At 38.2% G+C, this 23,745-nt stretch overlaps 3 protein-coding genes and 1 non-coding gene across 4 annotated transcripts in view; 2 read left to right on the forward strand and 2 right to left on the reverse strand.

Moving 5' to 3' along the window:
* Window positions 1–10,845, forward strand: part of LOC110379784 (E3 ubiquitin-protein ligase UBR1) — a 54,891-nt gene extending 44,046 nt beyond the window's left edge. Inside the window, exons 20-28 of the mRNA XM_064039398.1 lie at window positions 463–638; window positions 1,120–1,211; window positions 1,684–1,811; window positions 2,204–2,314; window positions 2,868–3,100; window positions 3,607–4,039; window positions 4,318–5,307; window positions 6,347–6,526; window positions 7,400–10,845. Of these exons, the coding sequence (XP_063895468.1) occupies window positions 463–638; window positions 1,120–1,211; window positions 1,684–1,811; window positions 2,204–2,314; window positions 2,868–3,100; window positions 3,607–4,039; window positions 4,318–5,307; window positions 6,347–6,526; window positions 7,400–7,546 (2,490 nt within the window). The 3' untranslated portion in view covers window positions 7,547–10,845. The remainder of the gene's footprint in view (window positions 1–462; window positions 639–1,119; window positions 1,212–1,683; window positions 1,812–2,203; window positions 2,315–2,867; window positions 3,101–3,606; window positions 4,040–4,317; window positions 5,308–6,346; window positions 6,527–7,399) is intronic.
* A 502-nt stretch (window positions 10,846–11,347) lies between these two features.
* On the reverse strand, window positions 11,348–11,419 carry Trnaw-cca (transfer RNA tryptophan (anticodon CCA)). Its single transcript has one exon. It is a non-coding gene; the product is annotated as a tRNA-Trp (tRNA).
* Window positions 11,420–12,022: 603 nt separating this feature from the next.
* On the reverse strand, window positions 12,023–20,236 carry LOC110379781 (putative Ras-related protein Rab-33). Its single transcript, XM_064039506.1, has 5 exons — window positions 19,888–20,236; window positions 19,033–19,152; window positions 18,412–18,561; window positions 14,398–14,511; window positions 12,023–13,610 (listed from the first exon to the last, which is right to left on the reverse strand). Exons 1-5 carry the CDS (start codon window positions 20,083–20,085, stop codon window positions 13,530–13,532), a joined length of 663 nt encoding a protein of 220 aa, XP_063895576.1. The 5' UTR covers window positions 20,086–20,236; the 3' UTR covers window positions 12,023–13,529.
* Window positions 20,237–21,554: 1,318 nt separating this feature from the next.
* LOC135116682 (myotubularin-related protein 13-like) overlaps window positions 21,555–23,745 on the forward strand; it is a 44,429-nt gene continuing 42,238 nt past the window's right edge. Inside the window, exon 1 of the mRNA XM_064039556.1 lies at window positions 21,555–22,079. Coding sequence (XP_063895626.1) covers window positions 22,025–22,079 — 55 coding nt within the window. The 5' untranslated portion in view covers window positions 21,555–22,024. The remainder of the gene's footprint in view (window positions 22,080–23,745) is intronic.

Below are 23,745 nucleotides of genomic sequence, written 5' to 3' on the forward strand. Positions count from 1 at the left end.
TGCGTTAGTTAAGAATGGTATAAAATATTGTGGATTACGTAGTATCAGGATCACAATCATCGAATTGCCGTCCTGTAAGGACTTAATCAGACTTTGAGAATGAGAGAAAAGTGTTCCTGCACTAACTCCCTTGTGTGCTTCCCATGGAGAACAGAATTGACTAGGGGTGATTTCATAACGTAAAATTTCCAACGCAAACTTCGTTTTGTTAGTAAGGAATCTGTTTTGAGTAGAAAAACAATATTAATTTAATGAAATAAAATTCTACTGTCGCTAAAACTAAATAAAAAATGGACGTATGAGTTTTTTTACTGTTAGCTAGATGTCTAAAATGACTGCCACGTATTTATGTTGTATGATATTTTACGCATCGAGAAAGTTAACTCGCAAAACACACACGAGGAATTCTGATAGATATTCCAAAAGATATTACCACTTTTTAACACTAATTTACATTTCCAGGCACTGCACCTAATGGGTTACGCACTTCGCGACGAGGAGAGCGGTCACTACGAGTTCCTGCAGTTCGCCGAGAGCGCGGCGCGGGCGGGCCTGCTGCAGCTGCTGCAGAAGCTCGTCACCTCGCCCAGGGTCGATGCTCATCGACAGCTGGCCAGATGGGTGCTTAATAAGATGAAGTTAGTACTAATCTAGTTATAGTTCTTGATAAATAGAGCTATGAAATTGGTTACTATAGGTTGGAAAATTCGTTAGAGCCACTTCCATTGCCAACGGGAGATTTTTACCGTTAATAGAGAGAATAGAGGGAAAAGGTTCCAAAAAATATCTGCATTAAAAAAATCATTATTCTGCCTGATGGGGCATGATGGCAATATGTATGTAAAACTCTTTATCTAAATAGTGATGCGATTATAAATAAATAAATGCGATAATCAAAAATAATAAAAGACTTCGTTTTTATCCGGTTTATTCGTCTCATTTATTAGGTTAGACTGGAAGTCGACCCAACATAATTGGGAAAAGGCTCGGGAGATCATAATGAAAAGTCTTAGTTTTTTATATATAGGAAATAGGTATGAAAAGTGTATCTAAGCGCTAGTGTTAATCAAATAGTCCATCCCACTATATTTTGTTAGAATAGAAATAACTTGTTTGCAGGACACTATTAGGCCAAAACGACGAAAACGTAGGAGATGGAGATAACATGGAAACAGATCAGGAAGAGAAACCCGCGTCTGATGAAGCCGCTGGTATGTTATCCTTTCAACCTTCTACCAACTTCAGGTGACAAACACCGTTTTTATTGTAAATCATCAAATTACTCCTCCCGCTTTGGGTTAGCAGCGTGAGAGATTGTCACACTCTTACTGACTAAAACCCATTGTGTTTCTTAAGCCTTTATAACATAAAGACGTCGTCAAATAACTTTTCCGGCCTGAAGTTGGCTATTTGCGATTGCGCAATGGTCTAAATACATGAGCAAAACACTAGGTATGACCCCGGCACGAGGTATCAAATTCTCAGAGTTGACCTTAAGGCTGCCTGTCTACCGGAGCGGAGCTAGGCTGCGGAGTGAAAAAACTGAGAAATATTTACCAATAGGATTGAGGAGCGGAGATTTTGTGCAATCCTATTGGTTAATATTTCTCAGTTTGTCCACCAAAGCGGCAAAATTATTTGACGAGAACAGTAGTTTGATAGATGTTTATTTATCCTCTATAGAAGCGGAGAAGGCCCGTCGTGCGAAGTTAGCCGCGGAACGTCGCGCCAAAGTGATGGCGCAAATGAAGACGCAGATGAACAACTTCATATCGAACAACGCCACGCTGTTCGAGGAGACCACTACTGAGGTATTTATACGTAGTACCCTTATGTGCTACTATTGTACTCCCTTATGTGATATCTCTATTTACTATGGACGTTTATAGCTTATGTTCTCATTTATGTATTCTCTTATGTACTCTTATGTACTCCTCTAATTTACTCTCTTATGTTCTCTTATGTACTTCCCTTATGTACTCTCTTATATACCTGCCCTATATACTCTCTTCTGTACTCTCTTATGTACATTTTTTTTTATATACTTTCTTATCTACTTCCCTTATGTACTCTCTTATGTACTCCTCTTATGTTCTCTTATGTACTTCCCTTATCACACCGACAACTTTTGCCTTTGTGACCTAATCATATTATGATGAGATTTTTATGTACCTAAGTGTGACATCGTGTATTTCCCCTTCAGGTAACGGCGGAAGAACAAGAGCTCCGGCCTCTATACTGTGGCGCAGCGCTCGGCGTGTGGGGCGGCGGAGTGCCCGAGCCGCCGCGTGTCTGCATCATGTGTCAGGAAGAGGTATGTAGCACAAGCATATCAGTGAACGTCAAACTTTTTGCCAATACGGAATATTGCGCGAGAAATCAATTTTGCTTACCAACTGGTAGTACGAGAGTGATTTTTCTATACGCGTGTAGTTGTGTGAGGATTAAAAGGTGCTTACCGCCTGTTGAGAATTAAATTATTACTCGTTTAAGATAATAATTATCTTTAATACGGATGGACAAGGTACAAATAGGTACAATATTTTTATAAGCGCATTAAACGTCCGTCGTTGTGCGAATCTGTCGGGGAGTGCGCCTGCCGCGTCTTCCGCCGCGCCGGTCCACGAATTCGATGCGTGAACACCGCCATTAAGTCTTACCAGAACCTAGAAGTTAGGCTTCTTGTTTTTGAATGAGCTGCAGGTTTCTATCTACGAAGTCCTAGTCTTCTCATATCTGCCTGACGGCCTCTGAACAACAGTTATTGAGTAACATTCGAGGACGCCTGCTTTATGAATCTTCCGGACACTGTTGAAGCTGAATTCTGCTATGAATGTTGATGATGGTGTATGATGTTCTTTCTACAGGCTCGTGTAGAATTACGAACGGAACCTTTAGTCCTGGTCGCGTTTGTCCAACAATCGAGCGTGCTCTCCCGTCTTCGCCGCGGCGGTCAGGCTCGACTGCCGGCGGGCTGGCGCGCGGGCTGGCTGCCGGCGGGGCTGGGGCTGCAGCCGCACGTGTCCTCGTGCGGGCACGCGCTGCACGCCGCCTGCTGGCGCAACTACGTCGACAACGTGCAGGACAAGGAGAACAGGAGGTGAAGTCAACCAAACAAACAAAACTTAGAAAAAAATATCTATAAAGCGTAGTAGACACAAAACTAACTAAACTGGCTTCCAATAAGACTAGGAACCATCACTGGCTTGGTAGGTATTTGCTTCAGTTTTCAAACGCTGGCGAAAAAAAAACGCTTTTTAATTTTCTAGGCTGTAATCTGCGTAGGATTGATGCCAGCATTACTGGCTTCATGTATACTCTGCATAAGTTTCCTCACTCAGTTTTTAAAATCCGCAATAATATGTTTCTAACTCACATGAACTTTTGTTTAAGATGTAATTAATCAAGAAAATGTCATCTTTCACTATGAAATTCTGTAGCGTGTTATCAATGTTCTCTGTATGTAGAGAAAACATTGCTTCGAAGAGAATATATTGAAAATATTATTTTAGATACACGATCACGATTCCACTCGAAACTATCCATAAAAGTCTTATTTCTACTCCAACTTCTAGCCAACACTAATAAAAAAACTCTTTTCTCCAGGCCCTACCGCGGCAGACAGCCAGCAGCCTTCGACGTCGAGAAGAAAGAATACCTATGTCCCCTCTGCGAGCGTCTCTGCAACACCGCCCTCCCCCTCCTCCCCGCCCCCACCATGCCTCTCGGCACCCCTCCCCCCCTCACGGAGGAAAGCTACAACGAATCCGTCAACCTGATCCTCAAGCTCAAACACCAGGTCAGCTCCGAAGCTCTTCACATTTGTACGGAGTTCTGCGAGGAAATGCACTGTCAGGCTCGGGCCAGGAGTGTGGGAGCCATGTCTTCGGACATGGAAGACGAGACGGCGGATGAGACGGAGGTCTACGTGTCTACTCATTCGGAGAATCTCTTGAAGCCGGAGTTTTTGGTGCACTTTGAAGGCGATATACCGCCGTATAATGATATGACTAAGGCTTTGATTGAGGATTTTGCTAATGTGAGTATTTTTTTTTGTATTTGTTACTTGAATTTTGAAAGAAATTCATGTACCTCCTTTAAGAAAAAAAAATCATTTAGCTATGTTCACTAATACAATTAACAAAGGTACAAGCAGTTCAGCAAAATAGTCATACCTTCTTTGGTTTAAAAATTTTTCTTTAAAATTACCAGTCAATCGACCTGACCGATTTAATATCCTAAGCTAATTTAAAATTATACCTGTCTCTCTACATTTTTACTTTCATCAAAATTTTAAATAAATTTTCTCTTCCGCAGATACTCCCAATCTCAGAATACGGAGGCATGGTATCGAGTGCCGCCCTCTACCGGTCAACTTCCTACACAATCTTCAGCACCAACGCCGTCTTACAAGCCGAAAACCGACCGTTACTCGGCGACCTACCCGCCAGACATAGGGACACTCTCCAAGCCTTAATCCGGCTAGCCGCTTCCTTACCGGCCGTCTGGTCTTCCCCCAAACACCTATCACACCATGCTTTAAGTACCTTAACCACTTTAGAAAGCACATCTCCCTTAACTCATGAACCTTTCGGTACTTTAGTTCCGCTAGTCCTGACAGCCCCGTCTCTCTTCTGCAAAGTTGCCAGCCCAGCCAGGCCTACCAACCTAGCCAAACAAATCACCCTCCAATGTTTCCGAGCAACCCTAGCTAGAGCACTACTTGTGAGGGACGTGACGTCATGCAAGAGCCAGCCAATGGAAGGCCAGGAAGACTTCAAAAACCCGGATCTAGAAAACCTACTTCCATTCATGAAGGAGTTGAGAAAAGGTGTTCTAGAAGACGATTTGAATCCTGTGGAAGTTTGGCAGAACATAAAGTCACAGTGCCATACGTTCTTGCGTTGCTGTTGCTTGTTCTACCACTTCTTAAGTGACATAAGCGCCCCTTCAGAACTAACTGTTGTTAACGGAGACACTTGGGAAAGCATGTGCGGGTATCTAGACATGCCGACGACTTTCAAAGACTTAGTAGACACCCCTACAGCTAAAAAGAAGATTACTGAATGGGTTAACTTATCTACGGAATGGTTTAGCGGAGATATAGCACCTCACATAGTTACTGAGCCCAAAGAGCCGCCATCTTTAATACCTTTGCCTGAAGATTTTTCGGAGCTTATGAATCTAGTTTCGGAGTTCTCGTGCCCGAATTCGGAGAGGGAAGACAGTAAGAAGCCGACCATGTGTCTGGTTTGTGGGCAAATATTGTGCTCTCAGAGTTACTGCTGTCAAGCTGATATACCAAAGGTGAGTTCTTAGTTAATATTATATATTTTTGTATGTTTATTTTAGGTTGTACTGTGTTTGAGGTAAATAAGGAACGAATAAGAGAAAAGAACTTTTTATTTATCTTTTGCGTTCCTTAATTTCGTTATATCTTTCTGTCTTCCCGTCCGTCCGCATGTCTGTCCATATTTCACAGCCACTTTATTCCAAAGCTATTGAAACTACACAATTGAAGCTTAGGAGGAGTATTTGTGTTAACTGATTTACGATTTTTAAACAAACATAATATTAGAGGGGGCACATGGAACTGACAGATAAGTCTCGGGTATCTACAGACAGCTATTTTAAAAAAAGTTACCTATTGATGTTCCTAAAACCATTTTTTTAAAGTCAATTGTTCAAAAGTCACACTTGCATAACGATTCTTTTGCCCTTCAACATTTTTACTTCTAGAGTGTAAAAATATATGACCAAGAGACCTAGTAGTCGCAAAAAACACTACCAACGAAAATTGGTTTAAACGAGATATAATCTCAGCATATAACTTTGCTATTCATGCAAATACCATAAAGCACTAAGAAATCCAAAGATTATCTTGTTGAAAAAAAAAATATATTAGTTGTCGCTAATCGATATTTGGCTTTTTGATGACATACGGTAGACCGCACACCAGTGGTAACTGTCATGCACCTTAACTAAATAGTACCTACGCAATGCCTACCTATGTAGTAGAACCTAGTAACTATGCATATAATCGTAATAAATATTGAATGGCTTTACTTTGGCTGTCGTTACGTGTCAACAAAGCCAGAAACTCTGACATTCAGTCTTTCCAAGGGGTACCTGATTGCTCGGGTACCTTCTTCTTTCTCCTGCCCTGTACCTACTTTGAAGAATTCAAATAGGCAGACGCTCTACACAATACATTCAGCTGCATTCGGATAGATTCGAAGCCGACCAACACATAGTTTTGAAAAGGCTAGACCGAACTGGACGGGGTTTTTGGGGTGTTTGGAATCTGACCGCGGTACTGAGATATAATGTAATGTTGTGTATGTAGGTTGGTCGCGGGTCGGAGGTGCAGCGCGTGGGCGCGGTGGTGGCGCACTGCGTGTCGTGCGGCGGCGGCGCCGGCGTGTTCCTGCGCGTGAGGGACTGCGAGCTGCTGCTGCTCGCCGCCCCCGCCCGCGGCGCCAAGCTGCCGGCGCCCTACCTCGACTCCTACGGCGAGACCGACCAGGTCAGTGCCGACAGTACCATCTCCTGTGTCGTGCGGCGGCGCCACTGCGAGCTGCTGCTGCTCGCCGCCCCCGCCCGCGGCGCCAAGCTGCCGGCGCCCTACCTCGACTCCTACGGCGAGACCGACCAGGTCAGTGCCGACAGTACCATCTCCTGTGTCGTGCGGCGGCGCCACTGCGAGCTGCTGCTGCTCGCCGCCCCCGCCCGCGGCGCCAAGCTGCCGGCGCCCTACCTCGACTCCTACGGCGAGACCGACCAGGTCAGTGCCGACAGTACCATCTCCTGTGTCGTGCGGCGGCGCCACTGCGAGCTGCTGCTGCTCGCCGCCCCCGCCCGCGGCGCCAAGCTGCCGGCGCCCTACCTCGACTCCTACGGCGAGACCGACCAGGTCAGTGCCGACAGTACCATCTCCTGTGTCGTGCGGCGGCGCCACTGCGAGCTGCTGCTGCTCGCCGCCCCCGCCCGCGGCGCCAAGCTGCCGGCGCCCTACCTCGACTCCTACGGCGAGACCGACCAGGTCAGTGCCGACAGTACCATCTCCTGTGTCGTGCGGCGGCGGTGCGGGCCTCATCACAGCTGACACCTGGCTTATACGAAAAACCCAGACGAAAATTCTTCACCATATAGTACTTCTCATCATCATCAAAGTCGTTCCCCCATAGATTGGGGATCGTGACCATCATTAGTCACTGTCAGCAATGAGGTTGGGCCGATATAATTTCCTCCAGGTGCTCCTATCAGCAGCAGTGTGTACAGCTTCGTGCAGACGGAGTTGCAGATGAGATTGGGTTTGGTCACACCATCTTGCAGGAACACGGCTCCTTCGTCTTTATTGTACTTCTACAGTCACTAAAACTGATGTTTCCACTCACAGGGTCTCCGTCGCGGCAACCCCCTGCACCTGTGCCCGTCCCGCTACGCGACACTGCGTACACTATGGCTATCGCACGGACTACACGAGCGCATCGCCCGCGCACTCGACACCAACGTGCTCGTCACCACCACGTGGCAGAACTTGTGATAGCCTTCTCCTGTCTCTAGTACTTCACATCCTACTGCTGGTGAACGAGTGTCCCAGTCAGGTAACTACAGCTGGTACTCATCCATGGAGAATGAAATGATGAGCGGAGATGTCATAACGCAAAATCTCCTAAGAAAGTAGCGTCGCCAATATAAGAGTGTTCGGGCGACAAGGAACCCATTATTTTTGAAATCAAATCGCCAATCAATCAACATCAATGTTTGACAGATGTCTGAGGGAATCCGAACGCCTCGTTAGTTCCAGTAACCGATCGTTTTGGTCACGCGTACCGTACGTTATTTGACCTACAAGAAGGCGCTTGAACTTAACGTTATGGCATCTCCGCTCATCTTTCCTTCTTCCGTGGTCCCAGCAACCAGGTTACTCCTACCTAGCTGGTTCTTATTACACTGGATAACAGCCTATAGTTTACACTTGCCGGTTTCATGGTCACACGTTTCATGTAATACTGGTGAAATATATTTCTGTCATATTGAAAGTACGCAACTAACGTCCAATTTCACCGACAATGTGAACATCAGTTTTCTTAAAACAACTGTTTCTATGAATTTTCAAGGAAAACAGTTGTGTTAAGAAAAACTATTATTTATAATGTCAGTGAACTTGGGCTTAGGCGCCATTTTTTCAGTGGTAAAGTTCATTCTGATGCTCTTCTAAACTTAGTATAGCAGTTGTAGGGTATCGAACCTTAAATGTAAAAGCCGAAAATCCCGACTTGCCACAGATTCAGTCGTTATTAGGAAAGTCGTGACATTTCTGCAATTTTGATTCTAATAAATGTTGAATTCACGAATAAGTCGCTGATAAAATGCAATATTTATTCGAAACAAAATTAATCTTTAGCCTATACCAAGTTATTTTGCTTAGGGCAAGTTAGCTTCAAAGGTCTCAAATTCCTAAATTTTTGGCATTAAGTGCCGGTGTTACAAGTGTTATAAAATAGTGTTAATTTTGGCACAAAGACACAGTCCAGTTGTAATCACTGTGATTTTCTTTTAAATATGTGTTTTTAATACTAACCAATGATGTTTCGATAATAGATCTAAACTTAGAATTATATTGAGTTGCGTACCCCTTTATTTATAAGTTTTTAGGTAGTCTATTTACTGGCAGAGAAATCTTCAAAAATAGGTGCGAAAATGCAAATCACAATTACTTTTGATCATTATGGCACACCACTTGTTATATGCAGTTGACAGCTGTCAGTTTTTAATGGATGACTTACAGCTATTGTCAACTGCACCAAAAAACGATCAGACTGTAAGATATTGTTATGAATAAAGGGGTTTTCAGAATATCTGTCGTCGTCAAAAGAGGCGTAATTACCCTCATTCAAGATGTAGTTACGCCTTTTTAAGAATATGCGTTAAAAATGTAAATGTGATTCTTTTTTTAAATCAGGTATCCCGATCCATAGATTAAACGTTATAGTTTTATATTTAACGTTAATTTTGCACATTTAGCTGTAAACTATGTTTTTATTCTATGCATATGTCATTCTCATTGTGATTATAGTACTCAATAGAAAAATGTATTCCCAAAAGTAGAGGTCGATAGTCAATCGTTTAAAAATCTATAAATTGTGTTTGTGTTTTTAAAGATTGCACTAAATTGATCCAGTATAATAATTTAGTGCAATCTTTAAAATATTCTAGACATTATCAGCCTTACTACAAAAATTTAAACTTTTACCTTTCCGACCCATTTGTTCAATACATTAACACATGTAACTGTATGCCACTATTAAATACTAAATATTATAAACATTATCATAATTTAGTTCCTAACATAACAACATTTTAAGAGCCTGTTCCACCACTTTCGGACAAGTACCCATTATATTTCCAGCAGCCAGTAGTTTATGTACTTCAGATTTCAATAAACAACCTATCCATCTAAATTTTGTCAATTCAATCTGACCGATTTATCGCAAAATAGTAGATAGTTCGGTTATTGAAATCTGCAGGTTTCAAGGACATTAGGTATAAAAAGTGGTGGAAACAAGCTTTGAATCTTAGTGCAATCATTTATGTCGTGTTTCGCGTGTTTCAACATAATTTAGCTAGGTTTATACAAATTTTAATATTTTAGTTTTCTCTTTTATGGCTAGTGTAAAATGATTCTTAATACCACTCATACTATTGTTTGTTTAAGCACATAGATATGTTCAACGATGTCTTGTAATTCATACACCAGGTGTGCAGAAATGTAGGAAGGTTCTGCACAATCATTTCTTAGGCTTATATTATAACAAAGAATTATCGATTAAAGATCTAACGTACAAGATTATGGAATTTTGAGATTAATGATGGATGTACTAGCTACTACTATAATTTGCTAGATATTTTCCACTCTTTCGAGTTAAAGAAAGTCGTTATTAAAAAAATCGACTTAACTCGAAAATGTCGGGATGAAAACTAGTAATTTATTAATGTTAAAGTATCCTTGATTTGAGTCAGAACGCTTTGCCGTGTTTGTATATATTTTTGTGATATATTAAATCTATATGTTTAGTTCCCAGCCCGTAGGACAGCTTTCAAGGGAAGATTTGCGATGATAGGAATAATGGCTAGATGTCTGTGTGACGGTCACTCTGCCTATGGGCGGATAATGGAAGTTTTCACATACTAATAATAAATATCGACGCGCAATATTCATTAATTAGTGGGTATAATGTGTGTTGATTTGTAATCACGTCTCTTAAAATATTAAACATTTTTCGATAAAATATTCGGAAAATGTGTAGCTAGATAATAAATCTATTTTATCGAATTCTTCAAAGCTTTCGGCTTTTAATTAAGAGATATTTGTAATCGCATAAAATAATGTTACAAATCAAGACACTGCATATTTGTTGCCAAATAGAAAATACTCGAATTTTTATTATACTATTTGCCAAAGACTTTATGTAATAAAAATGGTTTAGTTTATTCTTAATTGTTTTAGATTGTAAATTTTATTGACATTACAAGGAAATTAATTTATCATAAATATTACGTATTATTTCAATATTTTTACAATTTAGTGCAATTAATGAAACTGGTTATGCGTTTTGGCAATAAATATGCTTATCTTTTAGATGTTAAATCCCAAATATATGTCGCCGGTATATTTTGTGTGTTTGTTATGTGGCAACACCGATCGTAATACATTATTTATATAGTATTACAGTATGTGGCAGCTAGTTCCCGATGTATGGAACTTGTATGGTTGTAACTTACGGCGAACGCTGTCTATGTTCTCTTATTAAATAAATTAATATAATTGAAATGAAATTATTTGATCGTTTTATTTTAATCTATGTTTCCTTGCATAACAGAAATCGTATTCATTGGTATGCGAAATTCATATCTGAGTAGCATACGACTAGAAGACGAATGAATAAAAAACAAAAACCAAGCAGTGAGACCGACCGATTAGAAAAAAAATAGACAAGCTTTCCAACAACAAAAATAACTATATCTCTTGTGGTTTGTGACGTCTCAAAGTCGTAGAAAGACAGACTCATTTGCAACAGAGACAGACACACAACTAAAGCTGACTTCATAATTCACTGTACTTAAAAAATCTTTAAATTCGAAATAGAAAAGAAATAAATATGAATATTTATTTAGGTACGTGTATGTAAGCTTGACAGTAAAATAGATAAACCATTCTCTTTATTCGTATTGGTGGTTACATACTCATTTACAAAAATAAACAAGATTTATTTCATCGATCGAAAATAATACATGTACAATGAAAATGTTTTACAAATTAAAAATATCAAAAAGTGCAATTTGACCCCGACGTGATTTGAACACGCAACCTTCTGATCTGGAGTCAGACGCGCTACCGTTGCGCCACGGAGTCGATGCATGTGGGCACCGAAATTACTAGTCATTTGACAAGTATGTTTTACCCAACTGCGCAACGCAAGGGAGAGTAATGCATGTTCATCAGTTTATCTGGTTGTGGGTTTGTACCTTTGTGGTATTATTTGAACCTAACGCGAGGGCCGATTTTGATAAATGACATCTTTTTACTACCTATTATATTTCAGGAATACACATTATACATAGAGTTAGCAAACAATAACTTTATTGTATAGATTTTTTAACGTTAATTGCAAGTTTAACAAGGCAAGGTAATTATGGTGAGATGCATAACCGAACCATTTTCAGTTGTCATATCGCCAATTTGACGAGTGGGCGGTGGTGCAACTGGGTCTTAACTATATTTTACGTAAACACTGAGTATTTGTTGTCAGTTTTACTGTGAATATAAACACGAGATAACTTTATTGCTTTACAATTAATTGTTGTAGTTACTGACTGGTAGACATGCTAATTGCGTTGTTTTGTCTCAGGATATACGGGTACACGTCAGTTAGTGAGTTATGTACCTAAGTATATGACAAAAAATATGGTGAATAAACTGACCTATGGTATGGTGTCAAGAAATAAAACACAAAGGTAACAACATAAAACGATTTATTAATATCTCAATGATTTCACGTTCTCCCTCTAATACTTACAACTGCTAATCTTATATAAAAATAAATTAAGTGTTACACAATTTTATCATTTCACACACAATATTAAAATTCATAGGTTTTGTTTGTTGACGAATCCTTACATAATCGACCGGTCTACAGTTTTATATAAGGCCTGAAATACATTGTTTTCTTGTTATTCCACAGCGCATATCCAACGCTATATAATTAGACTGACCTAGCTTTGAAAAACGTAAAAAAAGTTCCTTGTTTTTAATATGAGTGAGAGAAATATAATTGGTAAAAATAAAATATCTATAAAAATAATAATAAAATATTTAAAATTAACATAAACCTATATCTTTATTTTGACGTTTTGCTATTCGTCCGGTCAGTCCACTAAAGAGCGTTTAGCAAAATTCCCCAACCATTCTTACGTTAATTTAATCGAATTATTAGAATACAAAGGTAAAAATATCGAACATTTATTTAATAGACGACAAAATATGGAAGATAAAATACTGTTACGCTATATAAAACTTTAATTTATTTAAGTTGACCTACATTACCACCACGAAAAGTTTATTGCAATTTCAACATTATTACTATTGGCACAAGGTTCGTTTTACCATATCTTATACGACTGGAAGGTTCGATTTTTGGTGTTTTTCGTAATTTTACATCTTGCCATTTCCTTGAGGGGAAAGACAGATGAACAATATACTAACACTAATATTATTTTTTGTGATAATAGTTAGCCTATTGCCATCAATTGGGTACAATTCCAGACTATACTATATTTGAACATTCTTATAGCCCTAGTTAGGACTTCACGCTCACCGACAAATAAATAAAGCAGAGAGCTGCCTAAAATTACACACAAGTTAGACATTATTTTCATGTCATAGCCTCTTCATAATAGTGTAAATAATATATTATGTTAGCAGACGAAATCAAAGCTACAATTAATGACTATTTTTTAATAATATTGCACTCAAAATTTTGCTAATCTCACGTAAAAAGCAGATTATTTAGGCATGCATTGTTAATTGTTACGTATGTATGTTTACTTGGCAGACAAATAAATGGAATGATTTACATAATAATATATTTAAATCTAGCATAGACACAACCAATATATGATAGCGCATAAAGCCTAAATAATAAATAATATTCTGTCAATATAAAATTACAGTTTTAATACAACATTAATTCAAGTATTAATGCTATACAAATGCCAATAGTTAATTAGCCAATAAAATTAATCAAGTTAGAATGTAAATAAATGCCCATAAAAGCAGAATATAATGGAATGATTCAACAAAGATTTTAATTTTGTATTAATTATAAGCATTTTAGCAAATTAAACAGCTTCATAAATATTAAAAAAATGCTTAAATGTATGTCGTGACTCGTGGCAATTGGTCATGGATGCTTAGACGGAATAGTTGAGTGTTACATTGCGTAGTGACTATGTGTGGGGACAGTTTAGCTGCATAGACAACTGTCGTTGGAATTCGTGTTGCGTTTCTGGCGCTGAAGATTTACTACTCCTGGGCCTTGCTCCCCCTGTGGACAGAAATATATAATTTAGATTATATTAAGAAAATTATTGGTAATGATTTTCTCATTTAAAGGTAAGTAGTTGTAAAGGTTATATTAAGCCCGCCGGGGCTGCGGGATTGTTCGAAAGAGTTACCGCTTACTAGTACATAAAAGGCCTACGAGGGAACACGATGGGTTTTACCCCCTTACTTTTAAAAATTTCTAATCACCTTCTAAGCAACATTTTAACTAATCACTACTTAAAGTCTTAAGTAGTGATTAAATGTTAGTTAAGACTTGCTTAAGCAACGTTTATAAGTAAGAATTTTCTTAAACAGCCCTTAAGTATTGGGTATTATGGGGGGGTCATTTGATGATATCTCATAAAAAAAGTACCTGAGTACATATATGAATCATTTCATTCTCCGAGCCTTTTTTCCCAAACTACGTTGGGGTCGGCTTCCAGTCTAACCGGATGTAGCTGAGTACCAGTGCTTTACAAGGAGCGACTGCCCTATCTGACCCCCTCAACCCAGTTACCCGGGCAACCCAATACCCCTTGGTTAGACTGGTGTCAGACTTACTGGCTTCTGACTACCCGTAACGACTGCCAAGGATGTTCAATGACAGCCGGGACCTACAGTTTAACGTGCCATCCGAAACACAGTCATTGGTGTCTAAGATATACTTAGAAAGTACATACAAACTTAGAAAAGTTGCATTGGTACTTGCCTGACCTGGAATCGAACCCGCGCCCTGAGTACATATATGAATAAACTTAATAAATAAAACTTCTGTAATAAGGTCTTACCTCAACGCTGACAACCCTGAGAGGCTGTTTGGAGTAGAGCTTGTGTGCCAGCGTCATGAAGATCGACTCCACGTTATCGCACTCCGAGTCTAGAAGCGCTGATGTTTCAAACAGCTGGAAATATTCAGATATATCATTTATAAAGATTCCTCCAGCGTCAGTCAGAACTACTCCCCGCATCCGGATATAAAGTAGCTGATCTCCATCCTCAGATTATCATTGTATCACATTTTAATCGGTTTAGGGCCAATTTTCCCATTGCCAGATATAACTTTTATTTGAAAACTAGCTGTTGCCCGCAACTTCGTCTGCGTGGGCAATATAGAATAGTCAAAATACTACTTATCCCGTAGGTGCATTCTTTCACGTGACAGTATAATTAGGATTAGCACTTAGCAGTCGCATAGATTCATTGATCAAGGTTGTGTTGTAGATGTGACCATTTATCTAAACAAAAGAAGTAAAGTTTGTGACGTTGTGAATATCTCTGGATCTAGTCAGCCAATTTGGAAAATTATTACCTATGGTGCGTAAGTAATTTTCACAGGAAACAGTTATAATCTATGTCTATATGCTTTGATCTCAGTGGCGTGCACTTGGAGAGGCATCTATGTCTATATGCTTTGATCTCAGTGGCGTGCACTTGGAGAGGCCTATGTCCAGCAGTGGACTGCGATAGGCTGATGATGATGATATGCTTTGAGTCTGACAAAGCTGTCATTTGTACATTTTCTGCAGCTGCTGCGACTAATCAGAAGCCAGAAAGTCTGTCAGTCTTACCATGGATATCGGCTTGTGTAGTTGACTGGATTGAAGATAGGTAGATAGGTAGTCGCTCCAAGCAAAATATTGGTACTCAAACAGATTCGGTGACTGGAAGTCAACACCAACATAGTTGGGGAATAGCCGGATGGATGATAAAATGAGTCATCATCATCAGCAGGCGCATAGGGTAGGATAGTTTCACTACTGGGGAGAAACACTTGTATGACGGGGATTTTCTGTGCACTTACTCACTATGGTAAGGCTGACCCCACATTAGGCGTGCGCGATCCTCGGGCGTGTGAGTAGCGCGGGCGTCGCGAGCACGCTGCATGAACGTCGCGTTTTGCTGCCCTGCGGCATGTGTGAAGAGTGCAAGCGACGCGGCCCTCGAGTTGCGTTCTTACCCCTTCGCCTGCTATCCCCGCCACCCGCTAAACGCCTTAGCAGTTAAACGTCAAGGAGAGCGGCGCGTGCGCGCCGCTACCTCGCTGTAGGTAAATGCCGCAGGGCAGCAAAACGCGACGTTCATGCAGCGTGCTCGCGACGCCCGCGCTACTCACACGCCCGAGGATCGCGCACGCCGAGGCCTAAGCCGGGACTCCACCGAAATGTTTGCATTAGTTCACGAATAGGCAAAATGTACGTATCTGTGAGAGTCCACTTCATGTGTTCGTACTTGAAACCTGCAGTTTTGCCAAGATTTTCAAAATGTACGCTCTCAATTTGTCATTTCTTGGTGGAGCCAGCAAATCAAAAGAAACATAAGTGTTGTATACTGTGCGTCACTACCGCACACCAGGAAAATTTCGCTCTTGCGTCTATATACCATATTTTGTGTCACACGTAAACAGGACGACAGTAAGTAAAAAAAGTCCACCGAAATTTTCAAAGATCTGATGAACGAACAAATCAGACCTGACTTGGTCAACTGGGGCCAATCAGAGCTCTATTGTGTACTCTACTGTTATTGTGGTTTCTGAAAATTTATTCACCTCATTCAACGATGAATGTAATTCTGATGGTACTATTAAGAACACTTGCTTAGCGCAGAAGCTGACGTTGGCAGGTCGACTCTTTTGTCTTCTCGAATAGGATACCATTGGTTTTTGTGCAATGCACACCTGCAATGCACGCTGGATTAGGATAGGATACAGGTGGATAGGATTTGCAACAGAAAACAATTCTGTCTTTGTGATTGAATGACATCAAACGTAGTTTTATATAAAAGGTGTTTTTTTAGACTTGGCTCGGGTCTTACTGAGACTGTTCGTAATCGTGACCAGTGTATTTGCGATCAGAAGTTGAAAGTAAGCATGTCTTTGGTATGCGACGCGCAATTTGTACGTTTTCAGACGCATAAAGCATTTTACGTGTGTATGGTATTAAATCGAGAAAGCTCCCATTTCTTATCTGCACTTTGTATCTGGGCTTGTTCTTAAAGCTACAGAATCCTACATTACCTACCTACCTCACGCTTAGCAGCACTTGCGAGAGACAGATCCTCCTTTCTTCTAGGATTAAGTTTACATACTTTGCATCAGAAAAAATAATGAAGGTCTACTTAATACTATTCACTCAAAGTAATTTGTTTTAAGGCCACCACATAAGTGGAAGAGAAGCTAAACTATGTTTATGAAAAAATCCTGATATAAACTCCATCTGTAACTTTAAATGATAATTAATTGTTATACTAAAGTCATCATTTTTGACATAATATTCAAAAAATAATTTAGATGGCACCGTTTTAAATTTTCCTTTCATCAAGGTAATAATTATAATTGGATTTTGATGTGGCACGGCAAACTGACAAACACTATTGAAATGTCTATCGAAAAATTACACTACGTGTTAAAATATGGTGAATTACGGAAAATACACAACTCCATCTGTTGAAATAATAATCCTCTATAAAGAATGTATGGTAATTTATTGTCATTTACCACCTCGCTCCTTTGACAAATTTTATGTATTTTATTTAACACAGATTACCACAGATGGAGCTACTTTAACCTTAGCTAAACAAAATTTTCATTTTTTTTTTCTTCCGAAGTTACTTACGAAGGTGTGATTTTCTGTGTAAAGGTTAATAATAGGCCGATCAACTAATATAAGTACAACATTCAAATGTACAGTTTTGACAAACAGATTGCGTGTCGTAATATTTTACATCTTGAATTCACAAAATTAATCATATCTTTTGATAGAGTGAACCGATTTCGATGAAACAAAAACTAAGTAATACCCCAAGTTACGTAGAATTTTTGTATATAAGCATTGTCTGCATTGAATTCGTAGATTTTACGTGAATCCCGAACGAACAAACAGATAAACAGACAAACAGACAAAAATTACAAAAATGATGGAAATGGGTTCTGTTAGTTATCCTTTAACATGCTGGCTATTTTTTTTGCCAATTTCTTCAATGTACAAAAATTACTTTTCTACAGATTTATTATATGTATAGAATATGTTTGACGTTTTGACAGCTTGTGTAAAGAAAATATATTAAACCGTTATATTTATGCCCCAGGTAGAAATAAATTGATGAGTGAAAATCTGTTCTTTTTAGAGTAGCTGTGTAGCAAACTAAAAAGAACACTAACAGCTAAATATACAAATAATGCCTTCAAAATAAATCTACAGGAACACAAATTCGCTACGTAATTAGCGATATACGCGTAATTTCAGATAGTAAACATGACTAATATGACTGACTCACAGACAACAGACTTGTGTACGACCTTGTCACGGTTATTGATAAACTCGATAATACAATGTATCCTAGGTCTGTAAACTTTTCAGTAAATATCAACATTTACAGTTTTGTTATGTTTGCAGATACTATGTATAAGTCTAGAACTAATCGTTCTTCTCGTTCTACTCTATAAGAAGCTACATTTGGAATGGGCAACTAGAATCAACCTTATTTATAATTTTTGACGTTCATTAGTGCTTGTAGAGGCCTAAATGAAATAAATGATTTGACTTTGAATCTACCCTTTGTCATGATCACTCTTACAAAAAGAACCTATTATCTTTTACACTTTAGGTTTTTTCTTTCTTTATGCAAAAGATACCTACAGGATTTAGGGCAGAAACCATGACGACACTTTTTTCCCTAATTAAGGATCCGCCTGAAAATTAACACTGAAAGTCAACAGTCTATTTATTTAGGATGGTACACCAACAACATTTTTACAAATAACAGTCCTCAATTACCAGTTAACTGTCATTGATAAGTATACTTACAGGCATCCCATATTTATCGGCCAGCCTCTGGGCATACGTAGTGGCGAGCCGGGACTCCGGAGTGCCGCAATCACATTTGTTCCCCACCAGGACTCTGGGCGCACGCATCAGCCCATGCGACTCTACCTCTTGCATCCAACTAGCAATTGACTGAGAAACACAAATAGAGATCAAGGAATGGCATTAAAAGACGTTATAAATGCATGATACCTTGTGAAAAGAAAAAGTGTGCTTTTACTACTGTGTACTTTTTTTTAGATTTGAGTTTTTGTGATTGTCAAATGTTTCCAGTTGCTGGAATTTATGAATAAGTTAGTTTCTAAGTGCTACAACTGGCAACTGGCAAATATTAGGCAAATTTTTGCGTTAATTGCAATGTGTCTGACTATTACACCCCTGTCCAAAAAGTAAGACTGGGATTTTCTCAGGAAAATTATGATCAAATGCCAAAAAGAATGGTCCAGGTGTCTTGGTCTAAATACACCCTAAAACTCGTAGATTTCTTAAAAGTCACTTATGTTTTTTTTTATAATACATACTAAACATAAGCTTCCTTATTATTATAGTGTCAGTTCCAAAATTTTCGGTGTTTATTGATGATAAAATAAATCAATATCTTACATGAAATGACTCAGGTTTGGTGACATCATAAACTATGACAACAGCGTGGACGTTCCTGTAGTAATGCTGCACCATGGACTTGCGGAACCTCTCCTGGCCTGCAGTGTCCCATAGCTGTAACTGGAATTCATATAGCATGCTTTAGTGTTTTTAATTTAATGTTATTTCATAGAAAATAGTTATACGTAATATATTTAGATTTAATGTTGGCTTGTACTAATATTATATACTAACTAGTACTTGTAGTACACTAATATTATAAAGCTGAAGGCTCTTTTTGTTTGAACATGCTAATCTCAAGAAAGAATTTTTTCAGTGTTCGATTGCCCATTGATAGGGGAAGGCTACTTTTTATCCAGATTCGTGCAGAGATTGGTGAAACCGCTGGCAGAAGCTGGTATTTACTAAAATCAATCAAATATAAATTTGAAATTGATATTGCAGGTTCCTTTATATATATATATATATATATTTTTTTTTATTAGCCTGAACTGTCCCACTGCTGAGCAAAGACCTCCCCACTTCGTCTCCACACCTGTCGATCCTTTGATACCTCCCACCAATATAATTTATAATTTTAAGAAGTTTTTATTGAAAACATGAATCATGATTTTTAAAGACATTTGGGGCACTTCGGCTTGTGCACTGTCAAGAAAAAAATATCTTTTATTAAATAAGACTTTCAGTTTTCATGTAGGGTTGATAACGGGAAATAATTTAAAGACATCGTCTACAGAAAATAATCAGTTAACGCCTCCCGTTTCAGATGTGGCTAACGGGATTCCACAGGCGTAGAACATTTATTTAGACACAAAAAAAGATAATTTACCTCGCATGTATAATTTTACTAGTTACCTTAATGTCTTCCCCGCCAATTTTAATGTTCCTTTCTCTAAAATCAACACCGATTGTAGCCTCAGATTTATCTAAAAACTGTCCTTCGCAAAACCGATAAGTTAAACACGTTTTGCCAACACCAGAATCACCTAACACGATTATTTTAAACACTTTCTTCTGTTTTAATCCTGGTATCTGACTTGGGGCATCCGACATTGTCCTGGTAAACGGAAATTTACGATGATAAGACTAATTATTTAATACAATTTTTAAACATCAATAATATTTTGATACATTGTTTGCACTTTGCGTTATCAGTAGCGGCTGGTCTAATAATAATCCAGACAAATTCAAATGCCCCGTTACTTCTGTCAACAGCATCTGAATTTGTATGCGATAAAGAGAGATGCAAAGATTTTTGCTCATACTTCAAATTTGGCTGGATTATACAAACTCCAGAGATAATAAATATCGAAGGTAGAAATAAAATTGTTGCCATAATCATAAGTTTGAGCTATTTTATGGTAGAAGTTAATAAAGTACTTAGATGCATTTTTAAAAAACTTTATTATAGATATCCAGCCACTTCTTCTTCCCAGCAAAAACACACTAGGGAGTGGTAAGGGACCAGCCTTTTTGGGTCTGTCTTTTATTGAGGTTCAAAAAGTGCTGCTTTGTAGCCGAGTTTGAATAAATGAGTTTGAGTTTTGATCTTATCCATATGGCTGAGGACCGAGGACAGGATGTAGCTTAGTTTACATTATATGAAGCTAAAAATCCTTCTGGGAGGAGGTCCTCCACCTAGCTAAGCTGGGGCTCGATTCTACTAATTTTACTTGAGCAACATACGATTGATATCCAACTGCGATACAATCACGACTCAGTTACGATTATTGAACGTTTTCGTCCTTTTTTATGATTCAATAATGAATCATATTGTCTTCAAAGGATTTATGATTGCAATATGATGGCAGAAGACTACCCCATAGAATGGCAGACCAATGACATACCAATGAAATGTCATTGGAATACGATCGGTCTTAAATTCATAGCAGAATGCCGGCTACGGTTACGGCTATTGAGATTCAATTGTTATCCAATTTTCATAACTTAACAGATCGACCCCGTGATTAGTTTTATTTTAGTATTGAGTTATCTGTTTTCCTCGGTTTCACTCGCGCCACTCGCGGGTTTGACACGAAATGGATCAAGCCCTTAAAAAGGGTCGTGAGCACATCTATGCTCTGATGCTGAAAATACCGAATCTTTTCAAAAATTCAGGCCAACTACAAGGGAGTGTATCAGTAGGGGGAATACATAAAGGTGTATACATAAGAACGAGAAAGTATATAAGGGTAGTGCATAGGTAGTGCAAATATAGTGGTAGAATTCATATAAGGAAGTACTTATGGTATGCAAAGGGGAACTAAATAAAAGAGTACCTAGGTGGAGTCGGTATATTAAATAGGGGCAGTGCATATTGTTCTATAAAGGGAAGCACATAAGGAAGTAGACAGTACATACGAGGATTACATAAAATAATGTACAAAAGGCGTACATTAAGGGAGTATAAAGTCTTTAAGATTATCTTGTTTTCTGTGAACAAATAAATAATATTAAAAACACTAACTGGGAAATAGTAGTAATTTAGTGCACCAACATGGCAATAAAAAACAGTAGAAAATTATTATAGTAGTTTTTTTAGAAATGTCGGATGGACGAGCGATGGGCCGCGGCTGTAGTGACGTTTATTATCAGAAATTATTTTGAAATATACAATTTAGGGCGTATTAGTTACATTCACAACTAGTTTTATAGTGGATGACCTTATCCGAAATAAAGTTTGTTAGAAAACCGGTGTCATTGTAAGGATTTGTGGCCATAACCTCTTCGTCTGGACAATCTATAATCTTTCTTGTCGTAATTAAAGCTAAAAATTCTTTAGCTCGCGATAAATGAAAGTGTTGTTTACATTCCGTGAAGTGTATGGTGTGCGAATTGTACGCGTTGTGTGTGCGAAACTGTCGGTGATCAGTTAAGTGAAGTAAAAATGTGCAAACGAGTAGCTTTGTGTTTAAAATGTGTTTAAATTCGTGTAATCCAATTACAAAGTGTATTTGTGTTATTTGTGCTGGAATGTTGCCGTAGGAGTGCAATGTCCAGGCTTGTGGACTACTTCGTAATTGTGGGCTTCGACCACGAGAAGGAGAGTAAGTTAAAACCTATTCATATTTTGTAGTACCTTCGTATTTAGTTATTCTATTCACGTATTTTCATACGGACGTATGTGGCGCGAAAAACTAACAGGTTTAAAATCTACGCACAGACCAAGCAACAGGCTGAATACTTGATGACCTTTGCTCGAAAATTATGTTAATTCATAATTATATCATTAGCCAGATAAACAAACAATTGTACAAATAAATAACATTGCATAATGTTTATTAACTAATCTTTATGAATGTACTTACAAACAGACTTAAGGATACAATAATTTAAAAAATTTCTAACTTACTAAAGTAAGATTATTCAAAACCTTTCTTTTTATGGTCACTTCAAACCATAGATATAATATTACTAAACAAGATTGCGCACGCTCAAAATATATATTTACGAAAATGAACTCTATTCTAACGCAATAAGGTACTAAATTGGTTGTATAATACACAGAGGCAAATCCGAGCCGAGAGGGATAGTTCGAACGGAGGCTGTTTGTCTCTTTCTAACACCTTGCCAGCATAAAAAAATGTGATCAAAAGTTTTGTCTTCCCAAAAAACAATTGAATCACATAAAATTTGTATCTTATTTTAACAATTGTAAGTCAACAAATTAATAACAATCGCATTAATTTATTCGTATTAATTATTAAAACATAAACAACATTAATTTTTATTTTGCCTTTTTTTTATTTTCTAGCGGTAACCCTGAACATTCTTGGCGCGTAATCAGCATTTAAAATTTTGTTTACATTTTTTGTATTAAATCAATTTAAACTACTTAAATGGTGAAAAAGTGTTGCGTTTATACTTGTAAAAGTGAATCCTATGGTGGTTGCAATATATCGTTCCACAGGTTAGCTAATAATAACATTTTCGTAAACCAAACAACTAGGGTGCCCATGAATTCTTGTAATGAGTGAAAATATGGGTGATGGATTTTAAAACTGTTGTACTATAGTTATAGCTTCCCAAAAAATGAAGAAAGGCGACATAAATGGCTCAGCAGTCTATATATGAAGTAGAAATACAAAAAAAAACAGTCTTCACTTCGAATCTTCCTGCTTTTATACTGCTAATTCCCGCTAATTATTAAAAGCCTTTATAAGTATCTTAAGGTCACAAACTGCGTAAGTTAAAACTTCAATACCAATCTGCGTTTAATAATCTTAGCAAATTCGGATTTGTCTCACATAGCTTAATCTCATAGTCACCCTATTAGAAAGGGACAGACAGCCTCTGTACTAACTGTTTCACTCGGCTCGTTTTTCGGGTTTATATGCGCAGTCCTGTTTACTAATATTATGTCTATGCTTCAAACTTACAAGTACCATAGACATAAAAGGTATTTTGTTTTAAAACAATGTTAAATTAATTCCATCATATTACATGCAAATTGCAAGTGTTGAAAGAGTAATAATAACTGTTTATGCCATACTCTTGTTGTGTATTAATTTATGGGCGATTCTCTGTAAGCTCGTAATCGGCTGTCCGGACCGATTTTTTCAATAAATAGTTTAATTCTTATTTAAAAAATCACATTTTATGAAACTTTAACCCTGAAGCTTCACGGGCCCTTTGTTTTTATAACCATAATTACTTTATTTTTTTTTCTATACGTTTTAGAAGCTCGAAAAATACAGTCCCCTGGCTGTCCCT

This window comes from Helicoverpa armigera, chromosome 19 (genome assembly GCF_030705265.1).
Source record: "Helicoverpa armigera isolate CAAS_96S chromosome 19, ASM3070526v1, whole genome shotgun sequence".
NCBI lineage: Eukaryota > Metazoa > Arthropoda > Insecta > Lepidoptera > Noctuidae > Helicoverpa > Helicoverpa armigera.

What these genes read in the sequence shown, in the direction of transcription:
- LOC110379781 (XM_064039506.1), bottom strand. Translation starts at nt 20,085, where the DNA reads ATGTCGGATGCCCCAAGTCAGATACCAGGATTAAAACAGAAGAAAGTG. An exon ending in TTGGCGGGGAAGACATTAAG is followed by an intron (nt 19,153 to 19,887) that starts GTAACTAGTAAA and finishes TATGAATTCCAG; the next exon opens with TTACAGCTATGGGACACTGC. An exon ending in TCAGGGTTGTCAGCGTTGAG is followed by an intron (nt 13,611 to 14,397) that starts GTAAGACCTTAT and finishes TTCTGTCCACAG; the next exon opens with GGGGAGCAAGGCCCAGGAGT.